This window comes from Scomber scombrus, chromosome 8 (genome assembly GCF_963691925.1).
Source record: "Scomber scombrus chromosome 8, fScoSco1.1, whole genome shotgun sequence".
Lineage (NCBI taxonomy): Eukaryota > Metazoa > Chordata > Actinopteri > Scombriformes > Scombridae > Scomber > Scomber scombrus.
The window spans coordinates 22,403,765-22,416,644 of record NC_084977.1 but is presented as its reverse complement, the minus strand read 5'-3'; the positions used below and the strand labels follow the sequence as shown (position 1 = coordinate 22,416,644).

Sequence of the window (12,880 nt, the reverse complement as noted above, 5' to 3'; positions counted from 1 at the left end):
ATTGATGTCCCTCCTTGATTAGCATTACAATTGTTTATGATTACATATATTTCACATAGACATACATTGTATAATTATAGAAATGCATTTTTCCCCCTTCCAATATACATGTCGTGCTCACTTAGTTTATTTATTACAATCTTGTTTAATTATTTAATGAACAAACTTTAGTGTACATGGAAATAGAGAAACCCGAGGCGTTTCCATGGCAACGCGACCAGGAAGTTGAAGCTCAGGGGGACAGAGAAGAAGAGACGGGATGTTTTCTTTTTTTTTTGGCTAACTAAAACTAGTTTCTCGTCCACATGACTTTATTAGAGTTTGATAATTGTTCTGCCAAAACCTTCGTGTAACACCTCTGCGGGTATGTCTGCGTCCATGAGACCCAGTTCAGCGCCAAGTTCATCGAGGTCGGAGAAAGCGCTGGGCACCACAGGTGAAGTCAGCAGGAGGAGGCTAACTGAGCCTTACAGAGCTCCACAAACACATAACCAGCTGTCATTCATGTTTAGGAAAGCATTACTGCTTGGAATGCCAAACTTTCTGCCTCCCATAAATTCATATTTTGTTTAAATTACATATTAATTTTAGGTTAATGAGTTCGGCAGGCAAAACTACATGTGTATACACTGCTGTCCTCCATGTTTCACTGAAGCTGAAACTGAAGACTGCAACAGAAATAAGCTTATCATTTTACTGTGTCTCTATCCTCATAATTTAATTGTATGTCTGACTGCAGTCTTGTATGTACTTTATTGTTGTCACATGAATCTATTTATCTAATTACAAAGTGGAGGCTGTGTACACTGTGTATGCCCTTCGCATAATAAGTCATAATTTCCCCCCAGATTTTACTAACCAAATTACATCCATATTATGACAATAAAACAAAACAATAGTAAAGAAAAAACTAGTAAAACAAAACAGCTTAATGGCTAATTCAATTAGAAAAAAAAAATCATAAATGTAATTGTGCAATTTTCCAGATTGTATCGAGGATATAAAACCTTGAAGGAAACTAGTAAACAATTTACACCTTTCCCCCCAAGATTCAAGAAACAAAAATATTCCAGCTGATGCATTTGAAAGATTTTTTTCCTCAATTTGTGGCAACGTATCAATCAAATATGGGAAGCCTGAAGTGTCATACATTTTTCCTCCTTGTGCATAATGTTTGGAATATCAAACTGTAAGACACATACTGTACACATACTGGTTTGTTTAAATTCACTTCATTGTTTTCTCAGTGGCAGAACTGAATTTTGAAGTCCCAGCAGAAAGCGGACAGATACAGCCACATTATGTTCACAACCAGATCATCCCAGACGAACTGCTGGTCAGCCTTACCTCCACAGTCTGCAACAGGAACACACTGGGACACACTGCACACCATCGGCACTGCAAGGTACCTTTGAGCCCCGTTTATATTTAAACTGACTATAGGGGGCTGAAATCATTTGACTCCAGTGGTCCTAAGCTGAATTTGTATTTTAAAGGCGTGTGGAATCAGACGGCCAGATGCAGTCTGGCAACACCCGCTAGGACGCAAGAAATATAAATACTTTCTGGAGCAGCCAACATCGCTGACTGGAGCTGGCAGGTCAGTTAGATCAACAAGTATACATGAACATTGTAGATTCAGAGTCAGTCATGTACACATGTATGTATGTTTAGTTTGACACTAATACAGAAAAGAGTAATACAAAACTGTCTGGTTCTGTCTTAGCTTTGTTCATAACACCAGTCAAGCTAAACTAGTATTCTTATAGTAGTTTAAGGAGCAGTATTTTTTTAATTTAAATGTCAATCCGTAATCAGATGTCTCAGAAGTCTTAAATTTGGTTTTCTGCAATCTGCAAATCATCTAAAGAGGCTAAATGTGTGTGTTTCCTCTTTTCTGTGTGGATGGTATCCATACAGGGATATTTCGTTCCTGTGTGATGCTGTGGTTACCCAGAAGAGAACAACTCCCCTCCCACCGCTGACTGAAAGGAGCAGCATCGGTGACGCGCAGGTAAACCGCCTTAGATGAACTGTTTTGGTCAGTCAAATTTGCCATGACAGAAACCTTGAAAGTCTTTCTAACTTTAAAAAACATTTCCAAGGTAGTTGTTTTTTTTGTAATGTGTGGTAGGGAGTGCCACAGTCTTAAATGCAGCATGTTTTAATAGTAGTTTGAAGCTTACAGTGTGTCATGTAGTCACAGCCTCTCTATCTCCCAGAACTTGGGTGTCTCAGAGAGTCTGATCCCAGAAGAATATCACATTGTGAAAAACAAAGGGCTGCGGAGTCTGGAGTTCTTTGAGGAGTGAGTGCACTTCTAAATATTCAGCGTCTTTATGTTGACAGATAAATCAGGCTTTGTTTTACCAATATTAACTGGGCATTCTTACATTATCATTATCAAATTGGAATTGGAAAAAGTTTCTCTCTAAACTCTCATGTTCCTTCTCTCTCTCAGTGCATTCACAGTGCAACTGCAGGATGATGAGCAGAAGCTACGTGTCTTTCCTTCGCTGTGAGTGTAGAAAATATATTTTAATCTTATTTACAGATAGCAGCAGCTTATTGGTAGGAGGTAATGGTACTGTATATCACCAAGTAGGCAAAGTGCTCATGGATAAGGGATGTATGTTGCAAAAGAAAAGTCAGTAAATGTATAGGGGTCAATGACGTATAAGGATTTTCAACAACTCAATTTTAAATAATAAAAACAAGCATATCTAATGCAGTAGTTCAAACATTCAGAATGTTGTGTACCTGACAATTCATATTACAATTAGAAAGTGATTTTAATGGTGGTTTTTCAAGATTAATTGGCACTGGCCTTAAAAAAAAGTCATTTGGTGCGACCATGATTCATCTTGAAATGTCTTATATAAATAAAAGACCATCATTTACAAAGATTTAAAAAAAAAAATGCAAATACTTTGTTTCCAAACACTTTATATTACTGAAAACTTGTAAAAAAAAAGATGTGAAGCGTGTTAAGTAAATTCATTTATTTCAAGATGAATCATGGTCGCACCACATGACTTTTTTTATGGCCAGTGCCAATTATTCTTGAAAAAAAACATTAAAATCACTTAATTTCAAATGTATAATATGGATCTTCAGGTACACAACATTCTGAATGTTTGAACTACTGCATTAGATATGCTTGTTTTTATTATTCTACAATTGAGTTGTTCTAAATCCTTATACGTCATTGACCCATAGTAATACAAATGTGTGTGTATGCTCTGTGTATCCAGGAGGCCCAGTGGCAGACTGGAAGTGGTTCATCTGATGAGGATGATGGACGACATGCTGGAAAAGGCTGGAGTGGATCAGCAGAGTCAGGAACTAACTGAGCTCTCCCAGGTAGATAGACAGACAAACAAACAGAGCACACAAGCTTCTATTTATCTGTATGGCTAACATCAGTGCTGTGCTGCATTCATGTACAGAAAATTGAACATACCAGCAAACATTTTAATTCAGTAAATAGCCCAAAACTTGCAAAGAAAAACAAAACAAAACAAAAAACAGTGCTATTCTGAATATCATTAAAATATGTCAGATTAAGAATGGGAGGTTTTTATGTACCGCAGGTCAACATCAAAATGTGCAGTGTCTTTTTCCTTTTGCATGTAATATTTATGTCATAATCTCGACATATTAGTATACATGTTAGGTTTGTGTATGAAAAACAGAAGTGCTCAGTGATACTGTAAAGTGATTATTATAGAAGTACAGCCATTTGTAGACATATAAACACAATGTGATGAAATGATTTACAGATGGAGGGTCTGCTGGAGCTGGTACAGACTGAGCAGAACATCTACAACATTGTTTTCCATGAACTGATCAGGCAGGTCAGTGTGGGATGTGCCGAGAGAGGACAGCTGCTTGCCAAACTCAGGTTAGCAGCCAACACGTTGGGACAATGCAAAAATGACAAAATCTCATTACTTGTTGTACGTGCCTTGAAACTACTTAAAATCAGATAATGAAATATGGATGTAAATAAGAACTAATATAGAATGAAGCACAAGTATTTGTTTTTTGTCACCTCAAGTTAATTATGAGTTACCTCGAGTTAACATATTTTCATCTATGATATACGTAAGTAAATAAATATTTTCCAGTAATGACCACAGAGAGTCTTTTTTTCAGCAACTCCCGTGTTTGTGTGTTTAGACAGCGCTACCAGTCTCTGCTTGAGCGAATCCCCCGCCGTCTGAAGGCTCTGCACACAGAGGCAGTGGCACAGCGGGCTCTGGATCGCCGGCTAACCGAGGAAATCCACCGCATCAAGACATCCATCCAGCAGCTCAGCACGTAGGTCAGGGGTCAGAATGGTGGTTCATAATGAAAGATATAAATGTCTGCATTAAGCATTGGAATATGTAGATGGAGTTATTCTATTTTAAGAGGAAATAATAAATGCAAGAAATTAAAATAATAGCACTCATTGTGTATGTGTGCGATGTGTGTGTGTGTATGTGTGTCTTGCTCACAGGGAGCTGTCCAGGATCAGAGACCATGATGCCTTTGTCTCCCATCAGGCGGAGCGTGCTCACCAGCAGCTGGCTGAAGCGATTGATCAGAGTCACACCAACTCAGAGTCAGTGCCCCCCCGTAGGACTGAACAGAACATTTTGTTCATTCAGTCCGGCTCTATTTCTACATCAGGTCAATGCATTCAAAAACAGGAACAATATAAACATTATTTATTTTGATGCAATTTTATTTCATTATTTCATATTTGCACCTTGATAAAAACATCCATGCAAACATGGATACATTACATATATGGATATCCTATACTTGAAAACAAAGGATATGTACTATAGATATGGACACTCTACACTGTATCCTTCATTCATTTTGCAAAAAATGTCAAAGAGAATCAATTAAATATTACAAAAATGTTTTTATTTAATTTTCAAACCTTCTGAGATAGAGCCTAAGCCCAGCAATAGTTCAGCAAGCAGGCAGTACAAATGTACAAAATGTGACCTGGTGTTCCTTCTCACGTGGCCCATGTGTCTTCTCAGTGTGGTTCAAGGTTACCACGAGCTGTATGAGCTGCAGAGGGGTCGCCTTAAGGCTCAGCTGCTCCAGATGACTGAGGAGAGAGACTGCTGGAGGAAGCGCACCTTCTGCCTTGCCCTCAAGGTGTGTGAGTCAGGCTTATTTTGTGTTGTTTTTACAGTTGTATTCACCTTGAATGTCAGTGACACATGTACTGTTATACTGGACAGATGAAATAGATTAATCGATTTTGGTTATCAGAAGCAATAAAAAAGTTATTAATGTGGATTGCTGGGGCGTTGTTTCTGAAAGATTCATGTTCAGTGTTGAAACAGATAGACATGACAAATATTTGGCTGTCAGTGCTCAATGAAAATGGCAAAAATTCTGAATGGTACCAACATTAATTTAATTTGTTTCTAAACAAGTTTCAACATATGTTTCTATGATTGTTAGGTTATCAGTGTGAAGAAGCTGGAACTAGTCAAACGGCTGCATTTCAGTGAGCTGAGCTGGTTTAAGACAGCAGAGCATTGCACCATGTACCTCACTTCAAAGGTAACAATACTCTTTTGGCAAAAACCCATAACTCATCAGATGACTCTGTTAAAATCCTAGGTGGTTTAGTTACACTCTGACTTTGACAGTGACTATCCTGTTGTAGGACACAGAGGACCTGGATATCATCATGGAGCTTGCAGACTACTGGAGAGAACATCTGACTGCTTTCATGTGTCAGCTGAAGAAGACTGAGCACGCTCAGTGTGACCAGATCAATGCCATCCAGCAAGGCATCGTCAAGTGGCTCGCCTTCTGCACCTCAAAGAACAAGTAAGGATATGTGGAGATACAAAATGAGATTATTTAATATTCTATCATGACTATCTCTTATTACAAGCCACCATAAGTTAAAATAAACTTTATTTGAACTTTAGATGTTTCAGGTCATTGGAAAACTATAATAACCTAATTTTACACTTTTATTGGAAGTTTACACCCAGTGTAATGTAAGTCGTTATCTTCAAGAACAATTTATTTATCTGTGTGTGTGTGTGTGTGTGTGTGTGTGTGTGTGTGTGTGTGTGTGTGTGTGTGTGTGTGTGTGTGTGTGTGCCAATGATGCCCCTTCTCCTTTTCTCAAGGTGTAGTGACCCAAAATATGAGAACACTTCAGTGGAAGGGATTCATGCTGATATGAAGCAGTGGTCAGAAGTAAGACAGCTATTTACTTTCTGTGTGTGTGTGTGTTTGTGCTTGTGTTTTTCTTGTAACCATTATTAATGTTATCCATCTAATGTGTCTTACCTCTATCATCTTTCTCATGTCTCTTATTTCTGACAACTGATTCCAAACTATAATATCATTGCCACATTGTATTTGATCTTTCTAATTTGTATAATGTTTCTAATAACATCATCTCATCACTTTTATCTCCCGTTAGCCTCATCTCCAATGTTTATCATCACTTGCCACATCTGATCAGTCTCATCTATGTCATGCTGTCATACATATCTGTTGTGTCTCACCTCTGTCATCTAATTTTCATCTTGTCTACCTCATATCTGTCCACCTCTAAACACTAATCTGTCATCTGCTTTAAAACTTTCTCAGAAATGAATTATCCATAAAAAGTTGTGTGATTAAGTCTTAACTAAGCAGTGAACACTTGGTTTGATATTCAAACTTGCTTCAGATCAGGACAAAGTAGTAGTTCCATATGTTTTTAAGGTACAGTATTTTGCTCTCTCATAAACTGATATGTGATCCACACTGTGTGTGGCAGTAGACAAAGATAGTGGACACTTAACGAACCTTCCTTTAGATTGTATTAAAAATATCTAGTGTATATGGTGAATGTTGGGTCATACAGTATATTCATTAAACAGCAGATTTCCCTTTATTGTTCTTTGTTGTCCTTTTCTCTGCAGACATTGGCCCTGCAGTGTGAGCACTATCAAGGTGAAGAACTGCTCTGCTGCCAGCAGACATTAGGTGAACTTGGCTGTGTTCAGGAAAGGTGGTTGGATTTGAGCCTTCAGCTGTTCAGAAGACACATGGGCCCTCATGATGAACCTCCTGCAGGCCAGGAAGTCCTAAGGGAGCTGGGCAGGGTTATATCTGAGCATCACAAACAGTTGGAAACGCAAGCCAGTGGAGAGAGTGGTGAGGGCCGATATACTCACATTTTTGAACATGTGAGAAATTTTGAAGGAGCTAAAGAGTATGATTTTGAGGTCTACAGACACTATCACTTGGCACTTATTTGGTTCATGTTTGTCTGCAGTCTAAATGGACATCAAAAAAACATCACTTCAGAGGACAATGCATTGACTTACATTATTTTCCTCGAGACTTATTCTGACCCCAACATTAATCTTTACCAGTACTTGGAACTAAATTGTATTAATTAATGTTATGGGGACTTGCTTTTTGTCTCCAAAAGTGAGGCAAGTTTGACAAAATATTTATGTTACCATAACATGAATAATACCTTGTACACACACACACACACACACACACACACACACACACACACACACACACACACACACACGCATTCTAATTCCAGAGACTTCATATATCTGCCTCTTGTTTTTGTATGAGCTTTGTCAATAACACAGTCTAAGGAGACTGTTTATAGGCTTAATGATTTATAAATCAATTAATTCACAAACCTTGTGCAACAACATGCTCTTGGTGGTTTCATTGTGGGGAATAAAATGTAAATCATTGGGATGTGGACTGATCTGTTAGAACTTATTCCAGCCATGCTGTTTCAGGAATCCACGGACTGATCATGTCACTGCACGGGTTGATAGAGTCCTGGGTAGCGAAGCTTGGGGCAGTGATTGGCCGTCCAGAAATGATGGCTGTCTTTGATTGGCTGAGGCTGGAAAAGGCACTGCGCAATTGGCAAAGTTTCACTGAAGAAGCCTTGCAGAAGATCTCCATTGTGCAGACAGTGAATGAAAAGGACAAACAAAAGCCCAACCTTTAGTAAGTTTTTCATTTAGTGGCAGCACTGCCACCTAAGATGTATAAAGTAATCTGTCTCAGCATTGCATGCATTTAAAAATTGAAAAAACAGGTGCTTTATTTGTCAGTATTTTGTAGAAAAGTTTACCTCCATGATAACATTTTAGAATGTTCTTCAGTAGCTACAACACATTTTTTGTTTATCAGATATGCAGTTTCAAATATGCATGTACTGTGGTTGTCTCACAAATACCTGTCAATGATCTATTACTTATTATTAGAATGTGCCAGATGTTTAACCAACACAGCAACAAAGATTTGCTAATTCATGCAAATCATAACTATGGTCTCAGTATTGCCATCCACCCACAACTTTGATTTTAAATCTCATTCAAATCCCCTAATTGTTTATTAATACTTTCTGTAGAAATGCATTTATTAAGTTTGATGATATCAGAAAAAATACAAAGATACTTGCTAGTAGTCATGGTCTAAGTTATGGACTTTGTTGTGTGTTTATGTGTTTATAACAGTACAGAGACAGAAAAGGTGTTAGACCAAGTGCAGGAGTTCATAACCAGCCTGTCCAGTTTCACTGACAGTGAGAACCAGAGACTAATGGAGGAGGTGAGCATCAACAATGTGCAGCTGAACTGTCAATAGAGGTTTATACTATTTTTAAAAATGGTGCAAAAACACAAATGGATGATAGTGCAAAAAGATACCTTATTATTATCTATTTAATCAATATGTTTGCTTAGCTATTCATTGCTTAAATATTGTATCAACCTCAAACAAGGGTGTCCATAAAGAGTTCTTTCCTGTTTTTGCCCGATTTTCTAATTTGATACGTCACTATTTTGCCATCTACTATATTAGCCCACTTCTCTTCTTTCACTTCCAATACTTCCTAACCCATGCTCTGATCTTTGAACTGTCATGTTCACTTGAGCTCCCTCTGCAGAAAAAGGCTCTAAGCCACATATCTCGGTCATTTATTCCACATCATTGCAGGTTCTTCTTGCCTGCTTGTTTTTTCTCAGGGATATTTTGTCTCTATAGATGTGTGGTTTCAGGGCCTTCATTGGGGCAGTTGTTGAGGGAGAGGAGAGTGATACCCTGCAGTAGTTTGGCTTTCTGTTGTTAAAAATGTTACTGTAATGTACAAAGGTGCTGTCTCAAGTTTAAGTATTCTCTCTCCTACTAGGTTACTTCCATTAAATTGGCTGAGACCCACTGGATGTTGGATATGTTGCTCCTTATGGTCCCTGACCATAGTGAGGAGCAGAGCCAAGAACAGGAACACCAATACATTACAAACATCTCGCTACAGAAACTGGATGAGGATGCCAAAGTGTTGGCTGAGAAACTGGACTTTTTTTCCAGATACATAACCAGGTAACGTAAGTTGTACCTACCATTTACACTTTACATTTCAGATGCAGAATAAATAAAATAGAATTTTTCTATAGAGTGCAGTAATAACTCAAAAACATACAGAAAAGAAATGATGCCTAAAGCATGTTTAGTTACTAAAAGATATTAGAGTATTAGAGGGTATTGACGGGAGGATTTTCTCTGGGGCTCAGTAATCGCAGATGTGTGTTTTTGCACTTTAGCTCATGCCAGCTGATTGTGGAGGAACAGATTCTGCAGAACCCACGTCAAGTTAAGGATGGAAATGAGATGAATGAGTTCAGAAAGTTGCAGGTAAACATTGAGTTGATATGTGCAAAAAAATTACAAAAATCCAGCAGGGGTGTCAAACTGTTAAGCTGACAAGATCTGTAATGGTAAGCTTTGCAGTGTACTCTAAGTTACTGTATCTGTCCTCAGACAGACTGCATGGATTGGGTGGAGACTTGTATGATCCTGCTCTCAGGAGTAGAAGGTGGCTCTGTGGAGCTGTCTGTCAGACAGGCTGACCCCTCTTCCAGCAGTGATCTGCCTGTCTCTCCAGCAGACAGCCTGAAGTCTCTGGTGAGGATTCAACTCAAATGCATCCCACATGGACAAACCTAATTTGAATTTTCATTCAAATGTGACTGCTCATGAAGAGCAACAGTGAGTGCTTATATGTGACGTAAAGCATTTGATTCAAACATTTGATCAAATGGTTTCTGTGAAATTACATTATCACCTATTCTTAATTTTTAAAAGGCTGGTGGCGGGTCATTGCTAGTGTAAACTAAGTAGAGTCGATTTCAGAAAATGTGTCATGATCGATTTATCATGTCTTACTGTAATCAAGGCCTTACTCATTTAAGATTGTGATCACCTCAAGGCAAAGTTTGACAGCTGGAAATAATGACAGTTAAAGCATAATGAACATCAAAAGCATATATTTTTGTTCAGGATCAAAAGTCAGTGTTATTTTTTCCATTTTGATGATGGCCATGATATGTGTGCGTGTGTTTTCAGGTGAACAAAGAGGTTTCAGCTGAACCTGCAGCAGATAATGAAGTCCAAGAGGTCAAAGATGAGATTCAAGCAGAATCGAGCAAGGTCAGTCAACATCAACAGCTGAAAAGTACGAGTGAAAAGCTGAATTAAACACTGTAACATTTACACTCTGCTTTGGACAACTTTGTGCATGAACAGTAAACACAGTACGTCACATTGAACCTAATTCATTAAATCATTCCCATAAATCACTTGTCTATAAATTTGGATTGGATTGGTTGGTTTCCATTTATTGTGTTATCAAACCTGAATTATAATTTCTCATAATGTTCATGTGTGACAGATAAAGTATTTATAACTGCTTTTACAGAATTAATTATGAGAACTAATTATAAGGGTTACAATGAGGACAGTGATAGTGCTCTATGTTTCATTACAGAGTGCTGCTGGAGAACAAGATCAAAAAGAGATTTGTCAGCTATTAATACCGTTTCATCGAAGTGTTATTGGATAAATCTTAGTTTGCACATTTGACAAAACAAAAAACAGATAATAACTGATTGCACACCTTTTTGTGATGCAAAATGCTTTATTTTACCGTGTTATCTTGTTCCCTCAGGTCAACTTTGGAATATCATTGGATTTGTGTTACAGACACAAGGGAATTTTACAGAGGGGTCTCAAAATTGAACAGTGTTGCTCTTGTCCTGCAGGGGGAGCTAATGGTTTGCGAGAGTCTAGTGGTGAATCTAATTGACTATGACGGAAACATCACACAAAGAAAGCTGGGAGAGAGCAGTGTGCGGCTGAGTGAGGTTAGACAATTACATCACACACGTTTGAAAAATCTGCATACATTGTTTCAGTGTGTTAGATAATACTCTTGTTTTAACAAATATTTAAGTACAAGACACAGAAAGTATATGTACAGTCATGTATGTATTGTGCTGCAACACAAATATGATGTACATAAAAAGCTCAGTTGCCTGTTGTTGAGAATAGAATGATTCCACTATACAGCAAAACATAATATGCACATTCACAACTAAAAAGAAAAACTATTCTTTCAATGCAGTCCACTTTACTAATAAAAGCTTGTAGTCCACATTAATTATTTAATTTGTCCAAAAGAAACATTTCAATTACATTTGCTACTTTCAAATAATCTGTTTTATTTCCTATAATTCTCTTTTTTTTCTTGTTGTATTTTGCGTATATTAGTGCCATGCCTTCACTTTTGTATAGAATAGAAAAGGCCTGTCTGTGTTTCTGTCCCTGTCTGTCAGACTGAGGAACTGGTTGTGTCTCCAGCAACAGATGAAGCCCAGAAAGCTTTTAGTGATCTGACCACAGTAGGAATACTGCAACAGGAACTGCAGTAAGTTTACCTTGTTTTGGTTCAGTAGAACACTCTTATTACTGGACGATATATGTTATTAACCTGCACCTCTCTGAGTGCTCAAAACAGTACTCCATCCTTTTATATCTAGTTTTTGAAAGATTTTCCATGTAGTATTCTCAACACTTGCTACCTGTTTGCTCTTTTCTGCCTCACAGACAATAATGATTTTTTCCTCTAAGAATTGGGTAGCTAGCATGAGCAGCAGTCACCACCATGGCTGAAAATATAGCTTTTGTTTTGCCTTTCACAATTAGTGAAAAAGAAGCTTTTACATTTGGCAGACTCTAGTGAAGTTTATTAAACAAAATCACATCAAGAGGGCAACAGGGAAGTACATATAATCATTTTGCTTCAGTAACCATCAAACATTGCTGTTGATCATTGGTACACGTCACCATACTTCAGCTGAGTGCAGTTGCTCAGAAAGTGAATGAGTCTCTATTGACCTGTCGATGTATGAAGGGCTTCTATGCCAGATTTATTGTCTCCATGTGTTTGTCAGTGAGTCCGAACTGCAGGTTCAGAGTGCTGAGCAGCGTGCTCTGAAAGCTGAGGAGGCCCTCCAGGCAGCACTGGAGAAGATTAAAGACCTGGAGAAACGACTGGAGGATCAGTCCAGCCTGGAGCCCAAAAGTAGTGACGGTATTGTGCAAATAACTAACTGTATAAACTTTTAGCTGAGCTTCATTAAAGAAATAACATGTTAAAGCACAGAGGTGCTCTGTTTGTGTTGCAGAGAAAAAGGAAGTACCACCACCTTCCCCACCACCAGTAACAGCCCCAGCTCCTCCAAAGAAAACTGCTTCTGAAGCCAAATCATCAAGCAGCCCCAAAAAGACCAAGAAACGCTGATCTGACACCAGCCTTCATATGTAATGTTGGGGCGATTTTTTGTTTCCTATGTGTTCTCTCTTTTAACAAAGGCCAGAGAAATTCCTCACATATACTCAATCACAGTCACACTCATAACACCAGAAAAATATCAACAGTATAATGAATTTTTGTGCATATGTACTGTGTTCAAAGTAGTCTAGCACACAGGAATAAAAAAAAAATCATTCACCAGTGCTGACATTCAAG

At 38.1% G+C, this 12,880-nt stretch overlaps 1 protein-coding gene across 1 annotated transcript; it reads left to right on the top strand.

The window, feature by feature from the left end:
- Positions 1–366: 366 nt before the first annotated feature.
- axdnd1 (axonemal dynein light chain domain containing 1) lies at positions 367–12,652 on the top strand. Its single transcript, XM_062424830.1, has 24 exons — positions 367–436; positions 1,248–1,405; positions 1,497–1,600; positions 1,921–2,014; positions 2,223–2,308; positions 2,462–2,518; positions 3,255–3,363; positions 3,783–3,904; positions 4,183–4,323; positions 4,505–4,609; positions 5,043–5,163; positions 5,476–5,577; positions 5,684–5,850; positions 6,162–6,231; positions 6,948–7,182; positions 7,800–7,981; positions 8,536–8,622; positions 9,203–9,393; positions 9,615–9,705; positions 9,832–9,975; positions 11,112–11,213; positions 11,685–11,776; positions 12,303–12,442; positions 12,537–12,652. The coding sequence occupies exons 1-24, from the start codon at positions 367–369 to the stop codon at positions 12,650–12,652; spliced, it is 2,886 nt and encodes a 961-aa protein (XP_062280814.1).
- Positions 12,653–12,880: the final 228 nt, after the last annotated feature.